Below are 24,213 nucleotides of genomic sequence, written 5' to 3'. Positions count from 1 at the left end.
GTCTTATTATAATTTTTATTATAATAAAGTATATAATAATGCAGACATAGACTTTATCACTGCTTAGAATACTATGAAATATGTTGCGTGCCTTATTCGTTGTAAGAAGCTACATCATCTCACAGAAGGATTTATTTCAAACACTCGACTGACGTTATGAAGTGAGTTTGGAGTAAAAACATGTTATTAAATGTGGTATTTTCACGTGCTTTCAGATGGAGCAGCATTTACTACACTGAGCCATAGTTCACTGACAAGCTACGCAAACAGCTTTCATAATCTCAGAACGATTTCTTCGATTTCGATTTCTTCGATCGCGCGATTATGAACGCGATTTTGCGTAGCTTGTCAGTGAACTATGGCTCTGTGTAGTAAACGCTGCTCCATCTGAAAGCACGTGCTGGAGATTTACTACTAATCACAGAACCGGCTTTACTGACAAGATACGCATGACAATCACATCCGATTAATCGTGCAGCCCTATCTAAAAGTGCTCTTTTCCTTTAAACCTAGCCAAAAAGCCATAGCCTATGTGTTGACTGTGAAACACAGTAGAATTTAATTATATGCATTTATGGTGTAATTACTACATTTTGTGTCAATTCATGTTCATATTTACCACAAACAATGCGCTGTTACTTTAATTCACCACGTGCAGCGGAAACTATCTCTGCACTGCTGCAGACGCACCGCTCCTGGAACGAACTGCTGGACCGCAAACCGTGTGCAGTGTGAACGCTTTAATTCGTTAACATGAGCATGGAAAAAATACGCACCACATACGCACTGCAAACGGAGTAATGTAAACCTGACGTTATGTGCGTGCGCTTTGAGTGTGCAAACATCCCAAAGTGATTATCGACCGATAGTGATCGGTAGCCAATCAATCAGAGCACCCCTAACCTTTTTGTACCTTTGCAGAACAAAATAGGGACCTCACTAAGGTCCTCTATGGCACTGGTTTTAAACTCCTAAAAAGGGTCACCAGTTTGGGTTGTCAACAATTGCTAATTAAAAATAATAAAACTAAACTAACCCTATATTTAATCATAGTTCAGATGGTAACAAACATATTTAAAAGCAAGGAGAAAATGGAAAAATTGGTGTACATCTAATAAAAATAGTACAGACAGTATATCTGTCACTTGGTAAAAACTAGCCAAATTACACAAATATCAACATGGACCAGTTTCTTGGCATGTCCTTATCCTCAAAAACCATGGACAAAATTACGGAAGGTAAAAGGAAATATGACTTTATACAGATTCCCTCAAAAGAGGATAAACTAATTTGAGCAGACCACAATCTGTTTTGTGGTGAATTACTGGCTTGAGCATGAAGCTATTGAAATTCCAGAGACATTTAGAAACCAAAATAGTAAATTTTCCAATTGAGCAATTTTAAATGTTAATAATTTCACAATTTGTAGGGCCTTTGCAGTTCATGGCAACATCGACACTTAATTTCAATAACATTACATCTGTATAATAAACCATTTTGATATTGTGTTGGGTTGCCATCTGATGTCCTGACACATAACCAATTCTCTAAGGTACAAATTTTGTCATCCCTGTAAATTCTAGTGGTTTGTGCACTGTATGTGTGTGGAAAAGATGGAGAGTGACGAAAAGACATCGAAAGAGGGCAATCTAAAAGTTCCTGAGAGGAATGTAAAAAAAGGTGCCCTTGCAGTAGGATGCTAAAAACTGAGCGAAAAAGGGGGAGAAATTAAAAGAAAAAGAAAAGAAAACATATCAGCCACCTGGTCAGATAAGTGGCCGAGCTGTGTGGAGGAGAGGAGCTGAGCACTGCAGTGAACTGAAGGACAATCATTGAACAAGGACATACACACGGCGGGTCAGAGGAGCTTCAACGAGTCAAACAGCACAGTGCTGATTGCACAGACTGCTCATTTCACAAACACCCTGAGAGAAGCGGACAGTGAACGAGGCGAGCACAGCTTCCACAGAGTCAGAAATGTCAATATCCGACAAGTCAAAGAAGTAACAACGCAGGGAGAAAAAATGGGTTTGACTGCAGTCTGCGCATCAAGGTCAAAAACATGCAGTATGCTTTTCCTGGTGGAAAATTTGAAATGTATGATATACAGGACCACACTGGTTATCAGCAGATACTAGTTACTTATTTAAATGTATTGGTATCATACCATCAGGTCTGGGTAAAAATTTTCATTTTTGGAATCTACAGAGTGGTGTCAAGTATCAACATATATCTGTTAAATAAATGGCAAACATTTTAACAAAATTATTTTGCATAATTGTTGTAGCATGACTAAGAGAAAATTTTAAGCAAAATTTTGACTGATCAAATCAAATGCTTATAAATCTACATCAAATCAATGTTGCAATAACAAAAATGACCTAAAGACTACCACATTGATATAACATAAAAACTACAGAGTGATTTTTTTTTTTAAACAAAAATAGTACAGATTTTTAACATGGATTCTTCTATATTGGCCAAAATGTGTGCATCCCTACAGACAGCACAATAAACAGGCTGTTAAAATGGATAGTGATTACATACCAGTTGCAAAGCTCCTACCCTCCATGCAGCAGGCAGGTTTGTATGAGGTCTCGGACAGGGAAAGACAGCGAGAGCCAGCAGAAAGCAGCACAGAGTTCGGCTGTCAGAGGGTGGAGTGTGTGGGCTGATAGCCTCGGTGCTACATCAGTACTGTGCATAGGACACGGCAGGTAACCACAGCATCAAAGAGAAGCACGCCGCAGCGTCGACTGGGCGGATTTGGAAGCTTGTCTGCTCCTACAAGGGCTCTGGCAGACTTGGCAGACTTCCACTCTGGGAGAAACCCTAAATGAAAGCTCTGGGATGCTTCGTACGGAGTTTGTCACAGTGTAATAACCTGTCTGCGCTGTTGACATGCTTCCAGGCCTGACAGCCCAAGGCAAAGTCAAAGCTGGCCTGAAGTAATACCATATTGTCTTATTTTTCAAGACTTTTATCAAAATCGAATAAAACTAAGGGCTGAGAAAGCAAATGTAATGAAGTCAGCAATGTGTGCAATCTGTGCCTCAAAATCTACAGATTTCTAAGCACAAGAACAGGCAAGGAATGACAAATTAATCAGAACACCCTTTTTACACCTGGTATTAATATCCATTGTGCAAGATCAGCACTAAATTTGTAAATATGTAATACAAGAATGCTGATTTAAACATGATATATATGATAATTACAGAACTTAATTCAAAGACAGTAAAATAAAACAATTACCTTTATTTTCATTAATTTCATTTTTAACTAAATATATATATTATATAAGGGATGTGCGGGTCTAGTCGACTAGTCGACTAAACGGTACAGCTCCTACTAGTCGACACTGAAAACAATAGTCAATTACACGACAGAAAGAAAAAAAAAAGACAAACAGGATTTTATCATTCACATTACCATTATTTTAACATTGCATTTAAAGCATTTTAAATAACGAGTTAAAATAAAACGTTTGAAAAATAATACATTATTTTTAAAAGTTTATCTGGGCGGAAACTACATTTTTACCTCAGACCTCACATGCGTTTTCTTCGTGTCAGTTGCGGCAAGTTCAAAAATGACCATGCGAAAGATGAGAAGGTGTGGGATTATTTTGAATTAGAAGGAAAATGGAAAAGTTTTGAGTAAACTGTGTAATGTCAAATTGTCTTACAATAACTCTACTGGAGCGATGCGTAATCATATTCAATACAGGCACGTAGGCGTTGGAGGCTGGCCAAAGCCAGCAAATGTCAATCACGTCATTCACTACAACCCGTCGGTGCTGCGATCCCATCCGCGCCATCTATTCCTCTAACGAACACCCACTTCGGTGGTGGTGCGTGATGTCCAGGCGCTTTTTGAAACTATCGGCTTGCTTTTCGTTATCTCTGCGTGCCTGCGACTTCAGTTCCTGCCGAGCGCGTTTTTTCAAGTGCAGGAATTTTATTGTTAATCGCCTCAGGTCCTGTCTTTCACCAGACCACGTTGATCATTTCACTGAACAAATAAATTTACCCCGTTTGTATCTGCAAGGCGTCCGTTACACATTTTCCCTGTGTGTTAATGTCAGTATTTATGACTGTTGAATGCCTGACTTGTGTCACAGATCGGCCAGACTCTATGTATGGGATTCTTTTGATTAAATATTTCTCGTAAGTATAGATGCGTTTTTACATTTTATTATTTTAGAAAACTTTAGTTATGCTCCATCTAAAGCTAATAAATCAACTAGATGTTTTTGATCTTTGATCTAAGTACAGTTATGTGAGTCTAGAATGTTTACGCTGCACTAAACTTTGACGAACAACACTCCGATCCGCAAACAAACAGATGAAGAAGAGGAGGATGATGATGGTCCAGCACATACAAGGAGAAGGTTTGTAGTTTTAGTTTCCACGTTCTTATTTTTATGAATGTAACTGAATGTAATTACTCAAGGATGTTAGAGTGAAGAGGATTTGTTTGTCCTATTAGTATTATAATTCTATAGAAGAATGTTCTTTTCAAATAATCTCAGTTAACTAAATATATAAGCTAGTTGCAGTGATTTTTATGATGACAATTCACTGCAATCAAATTTATATGCATCAATATGTCTTCGATCATTTGCAGTAGCTGTGTCCTGCTTTTACAGTTGCTATGTAAGCAGACTTATATGTACAGGTGCTCACCACTGCCAAAACGCATGTAACTGACTACAACAAAACACAGAATCACAGTTTTGCTGTGATCATTATTCAGGTTTCACTTAGCATGTAGAGACACACATGAATAACATAATATTTCTCTCAAATGTGCCACAGATGTCTTTTAACAATGTTTTGTAGTACCCGAGAGAAGTGTCATCGCAGAAGAAATGGCAGAAGTTCCTCAGCTGTGAAATTCACAGCGTTTTATTATAATAGTGTTCTCATTATAATGTTATTAATATGACAGTCCCAGTCATAGTTATTAATATTCTACATTGTTGTTTGTACTGCTCATAGTACAAGAGATAATCACCGTAGTGGCTACTACAATGAAGCGCTTTACTGCAGCGTAACTCAACCAAATGCATCTTATACGAGATAAATAATATATACATGATATATATATATATATATATATATATAAACTGGCTGAAATGTTTTGAAATCACTTGTACCCTACCTGATCGGAAAAATCCAGTCTTTCACGGTGTCATTTTGAGTCTTGTTAAAGTTTTAAATCCCTGCCACCAAGATACTCGTCTGTCGGTCACGGATTATGGAAAGTGAAACTTAAATCTATAGGGGTGGTTGGATTTATTCACGCATGTTAAAATATTTATTTAAAGCTTCTTCTTTTCAGATTCTTATTTGCAGCATTATCATAATAGGCTGTATATTAGGGTGAAAATCAGTAGTTCTATGTGAAATCAGACATTTGAGCACCCCAAAATATAGTCAAAACGACATGATTATAACACCTCTGCGAATATTTGACTGTGAGATTGGTAGTCGAATCAGGCTCCTCCCATCTTTGACTATTTGGGGTTACCGCTAGTGGTCACTGTACACAATTTAAAATATCTGCAAGTGCAAGTTTTGCACTGGTGTTAGAAAGGGTCAAAAAATTTATTTGGTCTTTAGCTGCGAGGCAGAACACAACACCCTTTTGTGTTATTGCTACTCTTTCTACTCAGTTAATGTCACGGTGCGACTGGGAGAGAAATATCACCTAAGAAAAATCATGTGTTCATAGAACTGGCACCAAGCCACTGTATACAACAGCAGCTACACAGAAAATGAACTTTTTACTTAACTTTCATACAGTTACAAAAGAAAAAACTAAGTGAATTGCTATTGATTAGGGCCATTTGTGAAAGGCCTGTGTGTATCAGTTTACTTCTGAATAGGCAGAGAGCCTGAACAAATCAGGAAGGAAGAACAACACAACAGCCAACACAAATATTTGCTGCCATTTTCCACGAAAAAGGGTGCAAAATAGAGCTAGAAAGTCTTTAAAAAAATGTAAGTATGAGCGAAAATTGTGTGAACGGAAGCATGAAATGAATGATTTTTCCTTCAACAAATGCCCAGTAAAAGGTGCTTACACTAATTGTAAAAACCAAAACAGAAAAATATTCACATTTGGCACCCTCATCCTTTCTGCACATCTGACATAAAAACAAGTTCAACCACAGACACCTTTAGATTCAATGTATCTTGTATCTTGACCCCTGTCTCAGTCTATTCTCTGTTGTTTTGGCTCGATGTGAGACGTGTTGCCATACTCTCTAGAACAGGATTCAATTAGATCCCTCACATCCTGCTAATCAAAACAAATCAAAGGAAAAGCACCATGTTCTCCGAGCCATGCTAATTGAGAGATGTGTCTTTTTGAGAAAGGAAGTCTGGGCTGGTGGGCTGGTGGGGGGTGGGGGGGGTCTTGGGAACGATTGCAGTGAGTGGTGAGGTTTTAAAGGGGTTTTGTCAATGGCCATGTCCAGAAGAGCTTGTTTCCTTCCCTTTCCTGCATGCCTGTTCTCCTCATTAGTGTCACTCAACAGCAGTTAGTGCTGGGCCGGCCACAGCGATACTGAGTTCTCCTCTATAGTTCTCAAGCATGTGAATGCACCAGCCATGCTCTCAGTCAACAGGCTTCACAAAAGGGGAAGACAGGGCTCTCAAAGATTCCTCAGAGAAAAAGAACATGCAAAAATGGCATATTCGACATTATCAGGTGACCAAGGCAGAGTGTATGTAAGGTTGGTCCACAGTCGGTTTCCCCTCCTCAAATGCAACCATATCAATGAGAAGGGAAAAGCTGATCAGTGGCCTCGGCTAATGCAATTTTTTTCTTTTTTTAATGAACTCGTTCTTTAAAAAAAGAAAATAAATTAATACTTTTATTTAGCAAGGATGCATCAAATTAAAAGGACACTAAGGACATTTAAAACATTACAAAAGATTTATATTTCAAACACTGTAAATGCTGTTCATTTAAACTCATCAATATAAACCCTTAAAAAAAGTATCCTGATTCCCATAAAAATATTAAGCAGCAAAACTGTTTTCAACATTGATAATATTATTGTTATTAAATCGGAATGTTACAATATTATATAATGATAGCAAAACTCTCTCAATATTATTATGGTCACATGACGATATGAAATGATAGGTCTTCCAGGCAAAAAGTGTAGTTTTTAAAATATATTTAAACTTCTTTTTCTAACATAAAAGATCTTTAAAGTTGTGTTTTGGGCCATTATGCTTTGGCACAGTATCTGTCAAACGAACTAAAACCAAAAGCACAATATGGCTTAATCCCTTTATCAAGTCTGATTTCGCTACACCTTTCAAAGCGAAGCGCATACACTGTTGAGGCGATCAGCTCGTGATCAGTGTTTTCCACGGCTCGATTCACAGTGAATGAATGCAGTGAACTCGTTTATTGGACGTCCTGTGAGTTTAGCTGTGATGTGCATTTTCTTTCTTTCTTTTTCACTTTTTTTTTTTGTTGTTGTTCCTTGCATCAAAACGTTTCATGGAACTTCCATGCAATGTTTACATCAAGCCACACTGAAATCTACCTACAACAGATTTAACCAAGGCCCTTTTATCAAATCTGTTTTCTCAGCCCACGAGGAAAATTCAAAAGAGAGAAGGGGCTGCTTTGCCAAGCTGTCAGCAAAGAACCATGGTGGCGGAAATGAAACAGGCGATCAACGGAGCCCATGAAGCTGGATTGAGCAGTGCGTTAGCTGGGCTTTTTAATTGGCACCGGGGTTGTTTGGAGTCAGTGGGCTCTCGGTGCCACTCTTCTCTCCCAGAGAGCGAGAAAACGTTCGCCGAGAGGTGGTTTCGGCACTTCACACGGCACCACCTTTTGGACTTCATTAAAAACTTGGCCTGGAGTTTTCACACTTAGTCATGTGCCTCTCCCCGAGAGCCCGCGCCACAGGACCCGACAGCTTCGCTGTTTCGCAGTACACTAGGTGCAAATATTTTTACAGACTCAAAAACTGACAAAGAGAGCAAGAAGGAGGGAAGGAGAGTGAGAGGAAAACAGCACCATACAATGTAGGATGGAAAGGAAATAAAAAAAAAATACAAGAGTAAACTCAATTTCAGCTCCGACAAGCGCTCTCTCGCTCTTCTGCCAGTCCCGTGCTAGGCGGTTTGCGGGAAATGAGAGAACTGGGAATGTAGCTTTTGCTCAGGCATTGTTTTGACAGCACTTAAATGCCAGGACATCTCCACTCAGGCTGGTTGCGTGTTGTGTTGCTGGAGCTGAAGGATCGCATTATGTTGTGTGCTGGGCCTTTTAACATGGCTGTACTTCAAGCATAGCTCCCATTTTGTAGATAATATCACTCATTAGACTGATTATAGTCACTGGCTTGGCAAAGATTGGTGAGACCCCTGTGAAATCAAGTTTAAGGACCCGAAGGTGACTGCTCTGAGCTTTGAATGCAAACTCATTATGCAGTGTCTAACAGTGTTTTGAACTAGTGTCAGCAAAAAATGACACAATCTTTTAATGGCAGAAAAACCAGAGGCTGGCAGCCAGAGGCAGGGAACGAAAGCCCAGGGGGCAGATTCGGCTGGTAATGTCCACACTCAAGATTTGGACTTGCATATACACAGCCATTCAAACTAGTTCCCCTAACCTACTAAGTGTCCCAAAAGACACTCAGTCGGACAAAACTTTTGACCGATTCGAAATGAATACAATATAACATCCTTTAACCAGACAGCAAATATTAGTGGTAACAATTTTTAACTAGATTGAAAAGTTTGTAGACAAACTTTAAGTTGGCTTGAAAAAGCCTAGCTAGAAAGTTTTAAAAAGTTTTAAAAGATTGCAGTCTGAAAGTTTTCAGTAGTTTGAAAGTTAAAATAGTTTTAAAGATTAAAGTTTGAATGTTTTCAAGGCAATACATTCTATCAGAAAAACATAGGTATAAAACATATTGCTAGGGTACCTGGGGTGGTTGCTAGGCTGTTTCTAGCATGTTGTTAGCAAAATTAGCAAGTTACTAACATGTTGCAAGCATGATTCTAGCATGATTAGCATGTTACTAGCATTATGCTAGCAAGTTTCTAACATGTTTAACAAGTTGTTAGCATGTTTCTAGCATGATTATCAAGTTACTAGCATTTGGTTAGCATGATTAGTAAGTTACTAGCATGTTGCTAGCATGATTAGCATGTTACTAGCATGTTGTTAGCATGATTAGCATGTTACTAGCATGGTGTTAGCATTTTGTTTGCATGATTAGCAAGTTACTAGCAAGTTACTAGCATGATTAGCAAATTACTAGCATGTTGTTAGCATGATTAGTAAGTTACTAACATGTTGTTAACATGATTAGCATGTTACTAGCATGGTGTTGGCATATTGTTTGCATGATTAGCAAAGTTAATAGCATGTTTCTAGCATGATTAGCAAGTTACTAGCATGTTGCTAGCATTATTCTAACATGATTAGCATGTTACTAGCATGATTCTAGCATGATTAACATGTTAGTAGCATTATGCAAGCAAGTTTCTAACATGTTTAACAAGTTGTTAGCATTATTAGTAAGGTACTAGCATGTTGTTAACATGATTATCAAGTTAATAGCATGTTGCTAATATGATTCTTGCATGATTAGCATGATGTTAATATGTTTCTAACATGTTTAACAAGTTGCTGGCATGTTTCTAGCATGATTAGCATGGTGTTAGCATTTTGTTAGCATGATTAGCAAGTTTACTAGCATGTTGCTAGCAGGAAGGCAATCAGGAGAGCATTGGTATCTACCATTATTCTATTCCATTATACCATTAATCATGCATTATTCTAGCATGATTAGCATGTTAGTAGCATGATGCTAGCAAGAAGGCAATCAGAAAGTCGTGGCCTAATGGTTAGAGAGTCGGACTCGTAACCCAAAGGTTCCCAGCTGTCCCTGCCTGCCAGCATGGTGGTGTAAACAGAATGGGTCACGTGACGTCCGGAGCTCTATACATGTAACACAAACACTATAAAATAAAATGTTCCACATTAATGTTTGTCATTGTTATTAATGATATGATAAAGTGTTACCAGTGTTGAAGAACATGCAGGGCTGCTAAAATACCATTACATAAAATACTTACCGGAAACTAATCATTTAACTAAATATTTTAATAGCATGGCAGTAGTCAGTAGCTCATATGCAAAGGCACTTGCCTTATCTCTCATATGAAGCATTACCAGACTCAAAAAAAAAAAAAGATTTGCCAGTTCACTAGAACCCCTGTACAGAATTATCCATCTTATTTTCTAACAGTATACAAAATACCATTACAATAATTACACAAATTAAATTATGTAAATACATTTTCAAAATAGTAACTTGACTGTAATTGAACTACTTTAAATAAAGGAGACAAGCTACAGTTCCCCAACACTTATCTAGTTATTTGCAACTATATGAATTTTCAAAATTTGTCCTCTAATCAGTGAGCCTACCGAAGGACATAAATAGCTTTGAAATTAATTATTTGGGAATGTAACGCTTTGTACACAAATGTCTTGAAGATAAATACAAGCTTGCTAAATTAGCTACTGGCGATGGAGCAGCCTCCAAACATGATCAATGAGAAAGGACAAGAATCAGCAGCAAACAAATGGCCCATCACATACAGATGATCATCCATCACCTTACTGCACCTAGAGGCTTGTTAAAACCGCACTACAGCAGCTGGTGAAGCGTCAGTAACTTGATTGGAAGGATTATGCAGCCTTAGGGTTGATGAAAATAACAGTTTTCTCGGAGGGCGATATCAGACCTGCGAAAATCCATTCGCTTCCAAAAGTGGCCTCAATCCCAATATCAATTAAAATCTTGTCGGGACATGCAGAGCCGTGTTGGGGAAAAGTAGTGTGAAACAACAAGCCCAATCACAAATACGGCGAAAAAAGCAATCTCGCCCTCTGCCTGTGGTAAACTTCTTCGCTGTTTAACACAATCATTGCAAAAACAAATCCCCACTCCTTTTTAGTGCTTTTGTAGGGAGATAAAAAACTGCTCTATCATCGCATGGCGAGGACAGAATGGCTATTCAGAGGGCTGATCTTTTGTTTCCTTAGTATTCCATTTGGATCTTCGTGTTTATCCACTGCTGGTTTGCTCTTAAATCTAAGTGTAGGGTCGGATAGGGTAATGAAACTGAATGGACCTAACTATTGGCAACTTCCGATGGCGCAATAATGCCTAGCCTATTGACAGGACATGAGAATAATAATGTATTTGCATTAAAGGTATTATTTGTCAATGCGCCTGGCTTTGAGCAAACATCCACAGGGCTGCAGTCTAACTGCTACTGGAGCCTGGCCGCATTAATACGACTATTCATCCCGTGTCCAACTCAAGCCAAGAAACAGCATTAGGCCCGGGGCCCTGCGGCCTGCATTTGGACCGGCCTCGCTGGCATGTGTATGTGCGTGAGAGCGAGAAAGAGAGTGCACCTTTTCTCCTCCAATGAGCTCTGGATGAAGCAAAAAAGTTCTTTATATCAATTAGCCAGACAAGTGTGCAATGGACACCTGTCACCCCACGAGCCCTCCTCCCCAGCCTGCTCTGATCAAGGACCGTCTGCCATCCTGTTCTGCATCCATTCTAAAAGAAAACATCTAGGCTGATCTCAGATCGGTGCACCTTTCCTCTTGGGTGAAAGTGCTGGTGGCCCGTAGCTGAGCCAGGGGGGCTGTCCCAGCTCTGCCTGAGAGGCCAAGCAACGGCTGCATGGCAGACACAAAATCTGGGGCACAGACCATCTGGCTGACAGTGCAGTCTGAAGTGAAGAGGCTGTCGGACGTTTGTTGCCAGCATGGCTCGCAGAAGCAGGACATTAGATACCATAAAAACACACACACACACACACACACTCGGCTATACAAAGAAAATGTTCTTGTTGAGACAAGATTCAAACGAGGGATTGAATGCTCTGAATTCCACAGCTGAGGGCAAAATTCTCCTCTAGTTCTTTTTTTTTATATATATATATATAAATATATATTAAAAAAATCCTCTCTAATGACCTTACATGCAAGCAGCGATGCTAAAAAAAGTAAGTTAATCACCACCCCACCTCATGCCCCCAAAAAGGGAAAAAAAATAAAAATACAACCTTCATGCTCAACAAGGCAGCGATAATTCTATATTTTCTCCGTGATAGTTCTTTGAGTTCATCCCCAGCCATGCTAATTAAAAAAAAATCTGAATTCCTCACATTTGAAACAATTAAACGGAATCTCCTTGTACTATGACACAGAGAAGTCATAGTTAGCCTGGAAAATAACACCAGCCAGACTGCAACAGACCATAACGTAACATCACAGCTACAACTCCAACTCAACTTTGCTCTATCAAAGGACAAATTCAGCGAAGAACATTCGCCCTCTCACACTAACAAATATGCAGCAGACTTGCAAATGTAAAGTGGCTCGGCAAGAGAGAGCAAAAGCAAACAGCTCTTACCTTGGGTTGAGCGCGTCTTGGAAAGGCAACTTTAGGATCAATCTAAATGAGACAAGAAGGAGAGAAAGAAATATGAGAAAACTGAGCTTGTGATACTGTTATGTGAAGAGGAAAATTAGAAAATATTAGAAAAAGCCGGCAATGTGCTGCGACTACTCGATAACCTTCATGGAAATTATAGCATTAATCATGATGCAATGCTCCATGTCTCATGTGTAATCTCGCCTAGTTATTACACGCTGGTTGCATGAGGCCTGTGTATGACAAAATCGAATAAAACCTTACACAGGTTAGAGCATAATTATTCGATTACAACATAAATAAACAGGTGGCATTATATAACACACCAGAGATAATTCAAAGACTCGCTGAAGAAGTGCTAGGACGAAATGGCGGGAGGTGTTTTAGTGAGCGCTGTAGATTTGCGGAGCATCAAGACAGGGCATTAGATCAATACATTCACAACCTCCTTCCCCCCTGAGGGATTAGAATTATTATGGGTGACTCTCCTCCACTGTACCACACTGCACAAGGGGTTACTGCTCGGCCTATAATGCATTTTGGCATGTGATTGGGCATAACTAGGTTTATTGGTTAGAAAAGCTGTTATTTGATTTTATTATATTACAAACGAAACATAGGTTTGCACACATCGTGATTAAGAGCATTTGTAATTTACATAAACCGCTGGTGTTCTGAACCAGCATAACGATTCATCCTGGATATTAATAATATTAACAAATTTCCCTGGAGGATAAATTAACAACATAAATACGTCAATTGCAATCAAAAAGGTTTTTTCTCTTATTGATCTCTGCATCATACATTTTTAACACCGCAAAATATGTATGATTCTAATGCTAGAAGGGAAAAAAATCATTTTAAGAGACTGTGTCATTAATGACAAACAGGTATTATTGATTTCCACTAGCTGGCTTGTTAGACTTCATATTAGTGAACATCACTTATTTATTTTAAACACTCAAATAAAGATTTTACACAGAGAAAATAAGTGAGTTTCTGGCCGACTTCCTGTTGAGAAAGATGTTTGCTTTGGTCATTTAAACATTCATAGACTAAAACAACAGTCCCTCTTTTTAGCACACAGGCCAAAAGCTTGGGCAGCCAGAGCACTAGAAGGATAGGACGGTAGATAATCATGCATGCAAGAACAAAAACAGTTCAAAGACTTGCCTCTGCACTCTCATTAAATGGAAAAATAACTCAAGGGAAAAAGATCCATTAGTGCTATATTGCTCTTGAATATACTGCATGTCTGAATGCTGTGTCACTTCTTATAAATGGTAAGAAAAAGAAAAGCAGAATTGTGAGATGTGGCAGCGTGCAAAAGGGGGAAAAAACATAATAAACATGTTTTGGTGGAATACGAAGGAGGGGGTCTCCTGGTAAATTAATTTGACCTGAACAGAATTGCAATATGTACAAAAAAAAAAACCTTTCTGGTGGTAAATGATACTGGTGTGTTATACTTTAATTCATCCAGAAAAGTGTTTAATCTAAAACAGATTGCTTTTAGTCTTTTAGGCAACAGTCTTTCAGTTGTCAATACACAATGCAATTCTCACCCTAGGCTTTCAGATTTGCAGATTACACAGCTTTTAATCAAATGTGAAACAAGTGTGTCAAGAATATCTCTGTACATGTTTTCTTTGGTCCATTTGCACTCTTCAAATGTGACAAAAAGATTGGACAGGAAATTGCAAAAAAGTGGAAAATAGAAAAGGCAATAAAAACGTAGCTGTCTGGATTGAAAGATGACACTGCAGGTACTTCTAAACTCCTAAATAAAGCAGGTACTTCATTTATTTCTAAATGAGCCAACTCATTAGTACTCAAATATTGCCAATCTGTAACATAACATCCATATAAAATGCAAATGTACAAAAGCTTATAAATATATGAATATCTATACGGGGTTTACATTTTTGGATATTACATTAAAATTGTTGCAAGTTGTAAATACATACGCAAAAATATATTTAAATCTGCAAACAGCAACAAAAAAAAAGGGGAAAAAAAGGAATAAGCCTAGGAAATAAAGGCCAAAGGAAACAGGTGGTGACGAGGTAAAGATCAAGCCTTGATCTTTTTAAAGCAGTAATATTTAATAATAGTAATATTTCTTCTATTATAGACATCAAAAGCAAGAGCTTTCAACTGCACTGGCAATTTAAATTTGTTCTTAAACCTCTACCGGTGCAACTTCCTCACAGCTCCTGGTCTCCAGTTGGAGCTGAAACCCCCGAGTCATGACACAGCCACCCCAACCCTGACGATGACATCACTACCCAGAGCTCAGTAATCCCTGCTTTAGCACCAGCCGCAGTGTCCACATGATCTCAATCGCTCTCAATCCTGGATACATCACTGCTAACGCTAGCTTTCTTTTTTTTTCCCTCAGCCATTCAAGAGCATTTGAAACGTCAAACCTTGACCCACTTTTTACTAAGAATACTAGAATTGCACATGCGTGCCATGATTATGTAATCTGAATGGCCCACTTTTGATGTCCGAATTACAAGTTTTTCGACTAGTGCAACACTGACATGTACAATGTTATATTATTTTATTAATCAGACAGAAACGTTCTCCCTCCTAAAGGCATTTCGGCTTACATCAGTCAATGCCAAACTGGCAGAGAGAGACATAATGAATAGCACACCTGTATTTCTAACAGATTTAGGGCACGGAACCAAGAGAGGTGGCGAATATTCACCTGCTGTGCTAAATTATGATTCAGAATTAATATTTGCCCAATTGCTGGATTTAAGTAAACAACCATCAGTAATCTTTATTACCCAGTAATGGGTAATAAACAGTTTAACAGGTCAATCTGCTATTGACCAAATTAGCCACCTGATCTAATCTAATCAGTGCAACTTGTCAGTGAACCTTAGTTTGGTGTTTTAAATCTTTACACACACATTATTATGATAAAATTATAATGTAAAATAAAAAAAATTCTATATTAAAATACATCCTCCCTTATTTGTATATATATTTTTTAATTATTTCAATTTATCTGGCAACTTTAATTTCTATTTGAAACAGAAAAATAATTCTAACCCCATCTTATCACAGAATTACAAATTTTTTGCCAAAACAATGCCAATAGAATGCCAATACACAGTGTTCTGGGAGAGGAGTATTAGCCACAAAATTCCTGAGGGAAGCTATGAACCTCTGTGAACACCTTTAAATAAGTCCGTCTCTTGATATGAACTTGCAGCAACATGGCATCTATTAAAATAAGTCAGTGAAGGCGGTATCTGTCCACACCCTAGCTATCCCAAATAAAAGGCTCTTTCACTCTGGACTCCTACAGGTAACTAGCAACTACATCTACAAACAGGAAAGATGGTGACTTTATACATAAAAAAGAAAATAGAATCCACATTAACTTTACTGGTACAGCGTCTGCTTATCCTGGGGTTCACTGTCACACAAAGATCTAAATGTATTTCTGCCTGGATTTAGGTTAGGTTGAATAAGGCAAACCTATTTCTTGCTGACAGAAATATACGTATGACTCAGTTTGCATATTTACATGGCCAATGTAAAATAATATAAATACACAATATTTTCCAGATATTACTCCTAATCCTAAATAAAAATGCTTTGGAAGAATCCATACTATATCAAAGGTTATAATATGTATACTATAATATAAATACAATGTTATTCAATTCAAATAAAATACAATATAAATAAAAATGTTTTAATATAAATGCTATAATATATATATATATAATAATCCTATACTCTACAGGTAAAAACTCACTTCAAAATCTTTTTGAAAATTAGAATCTTTATTTAAAAATGTACAAGAAAATCTTAGTACATACTCTAAACTTTTAGTTTACATATTACAAGCACCTTTTAAATGTCGAAGCAACAGCAAACTCCAGGCATGAATAAAACAACTGAAAAATGAATAAGAAAAATTTAAATAAATAATTAATGGCACATTGAGAAATAAATTGAATGCATGATACTTAAATGTATAATAATGGAAAACTGTGCACCAGTACACACACTAACCTGCACCACAAATAACATAGTATAAACATAAGTCTAAATATGCTATGAAAATACAAAAAGAAACAAATGTGATCAAATTAGTTTACCATGTAAATCATGCACGTAAAACATTTCTAGTCAGCAAGGTTTACAATGAACTTATGCATGCATCCAAACTACATTCTTGCCCTGAGCAACATCCGGAGTCAACATTCTGTCTGGAAAATTAAATCAGGAACAAGACAGCAAAACACTACATACACTGCAAGTCTTACGTCACAAGAGGCCCTGAACACAGCTGGAGTCACGATTGAACAACGCCGCAGGTAATTAGTTCCTTCTTGCCCCCATACCTCAAAGAGATTTAACCCTTTGTTCCCCAGTCCCGGTTTGGCAAGCAAGGGGTTAAAACCTGTTGAGGCATGTGAGGAAGATAGGACTAATTATCCAGCTACTTATTTATGTCAAGTGCCCCGCTGTTGTGTGTGTGGTACAATGACAAATGCCGCAGAAAGCCTCGACACAGGAAGGGATATGATAGGGAGACTGCGTGTCTTTTCACCACTGAATGTCACAGATACAAGCATGTTTAAACAGCACTTCACAAAACAAACGCAAATAGAAGGGAACGTACCGTCTTTGAGTCTAATTCGTGGTGAGGTTGAGCTAGGACCTTATCTACACTGGCCGCATCCACAAACGTAACGAAGCCAAATCCCCTGGAAAACAAAACAAACAAAAAACACAGACATACATTAGGAGCTGACAGCGATGCGTTACACGTGTTTGACTGGTAAGCTTGTTAACATATCCATTCTATTCTATTATTGAATGCTACATGAACTTTGATATCTATAACAATTTTAATAACGTTATCTTAGAAATATAGTGCGTCAAGGACAAAAGAGTATGGTAGGTTATACAAAAATGGAAATTCTGTCATCATGTACTCCCCCTCATGTCGTTCAAAACCCTGTATGACTTTCATTTGTCTGAGGAACATAAAAGAATGTGTAGAATGACAGCTTCAGTCACCATTCACTTTCACGTTATGGGGGGAAAACGATGCAAATAAAAGTGAATGGTGACTCAAACTGTCAGTCCCTAACAATTCCTTTTGTGTTTCACAGAATAAACAACGACAGAATTTTCATTTCCGTGTGAAATATCCCTTTAATATGTCCACCCTATTATATTATTTAGCAAGAATCTTGGTTGAGCAAGAACCAAGAACCAACTTAGCACTTGGTTGACAAAACATTTCAGATAAACTTCTGCATAACGTGTTACCTTAGAAGTAGTCAGTCAAGGACACATATGGACTTTCCACGCCACACTTAATCCTCGGTTAACGTCTTTTTAAACCCTGGGTAAAGGCCAGTTATAACCTTAGGTTAAGAAACGTTTCAAACTTGTCATTTGAAAGGTGTTCAGCAGCGCCTTTTAACCGACCGTTATGAAATTCTATCTACTACATATGTTTAGCAACAGACAACCAATCATAAACTGCTTCGGCGCTTACCTCATTAAATATTCATAAGCATTGTACAGTCGCAGAAACTTTCACGCGCCGTTTAATTTAAATGTTTGAGGGAAACAATGTATTTCTGCGGTACATTTCAGAAGATGTAAAGCATATGGAGAGGGGCTGCGTAGCGACATTTCTACTGATATTAAAACAGGTCCAATCAACGTTTTAAGTCTCATGAATATGCAAATGAAAACGCTAACGTACAGTAAGAAATCTCGCAATCTGACAGCGGAGGATTAATGACTAATCCAGGGGTAAAGTATGAACGGTGTGAAACATGGAACAAAATAACCCTGGGTTAATAATGACAATTTCAAGTGTGAAAACCCCATTAACGTGCCAACGTCGAAGATAAAAACACAAGCACCCGCATTAAGCGCTCGGTTTATTAAAGACATTTGGTTTAACACGCAGAATCCCAAATCAATGTCAAACTGTATCCTATTCACAAACACACCGATCCAGTCGCCTCAACAGCGCATAGCATCCGAATAACAGCGCAAGGGCAAAATCGCCAGTTTATATCGCTTTGAATAAAAACCTCAACGTGTTAAGGATATTTGAGAATAATTAAAAATAATAATAAACATTGTCTTTGTTTTTTACCTGGAGCGTTTTGTTGTGGGATCTCTCATCACCATACATTCTCTGATTTCTCCAAATTTACTAAAATAGTCTCTAAGGCTGTCTGTGAAACAAAACAGAAAGAAAAGAGCACACATGAGCAAAGCATTCGTGCGTTACACACCAGTTTGTAAATTAAACGCCCCCCTGGATGTCTAACAGGGGTCGAATAGAGGACTTCAAATGACGGCACATATCCCGCACAGCGCGCCACGCTGACACAATGAAAGAAACACAACACAGCCCGACAAACGCGAGCAAATGACAGCCAACCGTCGGTCTCTTACCTGGTGAAGTTTGCCAGCTGAGGCCACCGATAAACATCTTACTGTAAGGGGAAAACACAGCAGAAGTGAGTCCAGATGTCAGATCGGCCATTTTGACGTGTAACGTTAGCTAGCGACAAAAAAAGCAGAGCTAAACGCAGGCAAAGCAGAGAGGTGTGTGTTTACCGAGCCCTGGCGGGCTGTGCTCTCTAATATACATCAAACAAAGGTGTAGTAGTTGCGTGCACCCGGAAGAGCGTTTTTAAAACATGTTCACTGGAGAAAAACACACAAGGAAAAAAAGTCAAGTGCTGTCAGTATTGGCTCTGGCTTACCCCGGGTCGTGTTGCGAATCGTTAGGGCTTCCAGATGTGGCTTGGCTCCCGTCTCCCTCCATGGCTAACCCAACTATGGCCAGTAACTAACACACACACACACACTGTCAGAGCTAAGAGAATATTACTGAGCCGGGAATGCGAGCGTCACACGTGGGATCAGCTCTGCCTGGCCCCTCCCCCTCCCGTCACCCACACGGGGCGGGGCGGAGCGCAGAAGGGGCTCGTCACCTCACCCATTCCATTGACGTCATTAGCATGGCCCCGCCCACCCGGGGCTCAGCGCATGAGGATCGGATCGAATCGCGTCACTTCTATTATTGTCACATCGCCGTAGAAACACACAAGCGTAGCGCATTCACATTACACACACGTAGAACTGAAAGAAGCGAATGTAAACAAAGCTACGGAAAGTCTGTCTGAGTGATGCACTGATACATCTGAATATCACACCCAAGATCCAGAGTAGAATTAGCAGCGCAGTGATCTCTTTCTGCTCGATTTTTTTAATTGCAACCCAAGATAGAGAAATATTACATCGCAGATCATATTAATAAGCACTGATTAATTTTGAATACTTCTCCCCAAAGAGAATTCATAACTTACCTTCTGTTTGTTTTGAGTTGCTCAAACATGTCCAAAAAGCAAGCAGGGCGTAAATTAATTTGCACACAGGCTTGTGTGATTAAATCAGTGGAGGATGTCATCCCCCCCCTAAATCTTCAGGGTTTACAAATAGCTGTTTTTCTTATTATGAACTAATTATTATATTGAGAAATCACGTTTGTAAACATGCCATATCACGCGCTAATGATATAACATTACACATAATATAGAAAATGTTAAAATTGAAAACAAAAAAGTTCAAAACTTCAATGTGTTACTAGCTGTTTCTTTGTAATTGTGTGAGAAATTTCCTAGCAATTTTCAAGTGAAAACGGTTTCTACACCAATTTTTCCAGTATGCAAATATGATATCTATAAGGTGCTAAAAACTAATGGCAATAAACTCCTACACACTGACCAAAGAATACATGCCTTAAACATAAGCATATCATAAATCAATTCTCAAGCGTATGTGCAAATAGTATGTATGATTATTGTTTTCCACTGCTGTGTATACTCATATATTGACTGTAGAGAATACACCTCCTTCAGCAACACCCATCTGTCACGTTGAGACGTTAAATTGGAAATATCTGAGCTATCACACACACCACCTGAGGGTCTTTGGACCCCTCGACTTCTGCAAAATGCAGTTTCACACATCAATTAATGGTCTTAAAATGCACAAAAAGGTTAAGGGATCTTGTGCTTATTATCCACGGAGAGGGGGAAGAGCGAAAAGGAAATAGACAGAGAGATGGGCTCAATTAAGGCTGCCTGCTCAGTGGATTTTCAGTCATGCTTCAGTGATTGCTGTTTATTTCCTGCAGCTCTGTTTGAGAGAGGCTCCGCGGCCCAACGACACCTCATCATTCTTCTTTTTTGTTCTCTAGTCTATACCTATACCAATTCATATTTCCTCTTCTCGCCTCTCCTGCTAAAGATAGCTTCTGAACAACAGTCAGAACTCTTGAAGTAAAGAGCCCACATAAGCCGGTGTCCAGAGGAGGGAGGCTGAGATGCTCTTGATTGGCAGGTGAACCCGCTGTCTCACCTCACTGCCTAGCGGGCAGCTTGTAGGTAAACTGACACACGGGTACCTGTGGGGCACAACCCAGAAAACGAAACATCTCTCTCCCCTCTCAGTTTATACTCTCTCGGGCTTTGAGCAAGACAAGACCACCGTTTTGAAAAAGAAAAAAATAAACGACGTGTAAAAGATGCTATTGTTTTCAATGTAAAAGTTTTATTGACATTAGTAATTCTAATAAGTATTAATAATAATTGAGCTCCCTTCTGCTCTTAGCCTGAAATGTCATTTCTGTTAAGTTCAAATATGCATCACCACCGCCGTTCCATTCCATCGTAATTCAATACGCAATTCAATTTCTGATAGGCTTTGGCAGAACATTTTACAGGGTATTTAAGATAATCGAAATGACAATTTCATAATAGGATTTGATAAGCATAATGGTGGGCAAAATAGTTTATTCAGCACAGTTGTCTTTCGTTTTGAAAGAAAGTACAAAATAACATTTCATCTGACCACCTGAAAGCATGTTGTGTTTCATGCCTTGTCTTTTCTATGGCATTATGATGAGGCGCTATGCCAGATCAGAACTGGGCCGTCAAAGGGGGCTGTTTTTAGAATCATGGCTCATTGAGATTTGGCATAATTGAACAGGAAATTACTGTTCGGGGGCAAGGTTTTAAATATCTACATGATGTCCCGAGTGTTTCATTGCATATAAGCCTTAAATAGCATTTAGGGATATGTTTATTGTGAGGCCAAACGTTTACTGGTTCATTAAAGAACACTGCGGACCTCATTAGATCTTTTATTAGAGTATCATTTACTTGTTAGAACTGTATTACCAGTTGCAGAATTATCTCAAAACATTTTTGACACCTTTAATTGTCTGATCGCACAAAAACAAATCTATTAATGTACATTTCGCCACGTAGATCAGCCATAAAATCATCTACATAATAAATACACTGCTGCCACGAGACGAGGCATCAGTTTCATACGCTTATGAATTTTACCATTCACCATATGCATATTCATGTTGCTCGTGACATAAACAGAGACACGGCTGTCGGGTTTGATGAAATGAAATTGAAATGCAACTTTAAAAGAAACACACATCAAGAGGATATTTAAATATACACATTTGCATTCGCCGGTTTTGAAGGCATGCTTTATTAATTCCGCAACCCTCACCATTATTAAGTTAAATCTAATGTCTCTGGAAATCCATTAAGTCTTCAAAAACAGCGGAGAAAGACGTCTGAACTGAAGACCCTTATTAAAGACTAGACTAAGTGCACAACACAGATCTGTCCAATTAGAGCCTGTGCATTTTGCAATTAGAGAGACAAATGTAATGTGCCAAACATTGCCTAAAATGGCCAATTTGACAATGGAGTTAGAAAATATCTGCTCAGATCTTTAAATGGATAATTAGAGAGATAATATTTCATGTTTAAGAAACAGTTTTAATGGAGGTTGAAATAATAAAGAATGGAGTCTCATCACGTTGTCGCTTTTCAAAGCAGCGTTCAGGTTCTTAGAAATGATTATAAAAGTTCTTTAGTTTGATACGTTTTCGAAACCCAGAATGATCACTATTCAAATCTGAAGATCTATGCAAAATGTCTTGCCATCATGGCACTAAAAATCCTTGTTTTGTCATCTTGAAGAGTACAAATATAGAGAGACAACCCAATTTATGGTTGTTAATTTCTAATTGGCTGGTCCACTACTCTTTCTTTCTGTTTTAATTGGTAAATGAGTTCATTACTACATTGGTTGATTTTAAATTTGATTTTTTTTTATTTCTGAGAATTCCGACTACCTCATTGGTTGAGTTTAAATTTGAACTTTGCATTTTAAAGCATTTCTTCTTTTGTTAAGCATTTATAACTAAAACCGTTCTGAAATCAACAAGTGCTACTAGTTTCTTAAATCCCACATTTAACTCAAAAAGCCTAAAATGATTAAAATCACCAAGACTAACTGGGAAAAGGATGAATTAAAACGCCATTTTGTCCTTTGAAGCAAATCAAATCTGGCTCAAAAGACCCAAGAATCAATGGAATCAATGCAGAGATTTTCAGTCGTGTTACTGACATGGTCAGTATGTGAATTCCAAATAAACCAATAGTCCTGTCACATCATCACTAAATGAGCATTGATCACTTCCTCAATCACGTTATCTGATGTGCATTATCCTGTCACATGAATTGCTGTTTCTTATCACATCCAAACATCCATTTCTGTTTTATTTCCCTGCACAGATTGTTCCATAGACAACATATGGCTGTTGCTTTATTTACAGAAATGTCGGTTCGACGAATCTGTCACATTTTCACGAGCCCAATATAGAATTTGTGCTATTGTGCCCCTGTCGGTATTATGAGATGCCCACAGCGACACTAACAGCATCATTTAGGCCATGTGCGATTCACTATATTCAAATTCAAATCTGGATCTTTCTTCCTTTATCCACACCTGTACACATCAAGGAATGTAACAAAAAAGGCCACTCTGAAAAGATGTTAGTGCTCATTCTAATGATCTGCCATCAAAGTTATTGGCACACGCTTCAAAGCAGACGCTCAATTCATCAGCCGCTCGAGAAGCTACGCGCAAACAGAGGCTGTGCTGTACGCGCGAGTTCACATCAGTGCCAAGCAGATGGTGTCAGTGTAAGGAGAGCTGCCGAGGGCCCTTTACACTCTTTTATGTGAACCTTCAGTTACTTAACTCGATGTCTCCAAGTGTCTGTCCTTTTGTCGCACGTCACTGTTCCTCGCAGATTGGATATGCACTTTTTCTATTTTTGATCAACAAACAGTGGCCCCAAAAATATTGAAATGAAATGCAATAAGTAACAAACTAACTGACATCTGCAAAATGGTCATACTTTATTTTAAAGGGTTAGTTCACTCCAAAATGAAAATTCTGTCATTAATTACTCACCCTCATGTCGTTCCAAATCCGTAAGACCTTCGTCCATCTTCAGAACACAAATTAAGATATTTTTGATGAATTTGGAGAGCACTCTGACCCTCCCATAGACAGCAACGCAACTGTAATATTCCCAGGTCCAGAAACGCAGTAAGGACATCGGTAAAACAGTCCATGTGACATCAGTGGCTCAACTTCAATTTTGCAAAGCTTCGAGAATACTTTCTGTGCGCAAAAAAAAAGACTTTATTCAACAATTCTTCTCCCCCGAGTTACCATCTTCCGCCATTTTAGAGAGTATCACACACTTTCCCCTAAGCATAAACAACGCTGATTACGCCGAT

At 38.5% G+C, this 24,213-nt stretch overlaps 1 protein-coding gene across 7 annotated transcripts in view; it reads right to left on the bottom strand.

Annotated features, from left to right (window-relative positions):
* Nucleotides 1–19,504, bottom strand: part of msi2b (musashi RNA-binding protein 2b) — a 248,385-nt gene extending 228,881 nt beyond the window's left edge. For all 7 annotated transcript variants that reach the window (XM_016275279.1, XM_016275302.1, XM_016275287.1 and 4 more), the window contains exons 1-5: nucleotides 19,291–19,504; nucleotides 18,977–19,017; nucleotides 18,672–18,753; nucleotides 17,169–17,253; nucleotides 12,494–12,535 (exon numbers count right to left, since the gene is read on the bottom strand). In XM_016275279.1, coding sequence (XP_016130765.1) covers nucleotides 12,494–12,535; nucleotides 17,169–17,253; nucleotides 18,672–18,753; nucleotides 18,977–19,017; nucleotides 19,291–19,352 — 312 coding nt within the window. In that variant the 5' untranslated portion in view covers nucleotides 19,353–19,504. The remainder of the gene's footprint in view (nucleotides 1–12,493; nucleotides 12,536–17,168; nucleotides 17,254–18,671; nucleotides 18,754–18,976; nucleotides 19,018–19,290) is intronic.
* Nucleotides 19,505–24,213: the final 4,709 nt, after the last annotated feature.

The sequence above is a fragment of the Sinocyclocheilus grahami genome, unplaced genomic scaffold (assembly GCF_001515645.1).
Source record: "Sinocyclocheilus grahami isolate Dianchi unplaced genomic scaffold, SAMN03320097.WGS_v1.1 scaffold6.1, whole genome shotgun sequence".
In the NCBI taxonomy this organism is placed as follows: domain Eukaryota; kingdom Metazoa; phylum Chordata; class Actinopteri; order Cypriniformes; family Cyprinidae; genus Sinocyclocheilus; species Sinocyclocheilus grahami.
Note: the sequence above shows the minus strand (reverse complement) of the source record. Positions and strands in the feature narration are given on the sequence as shown.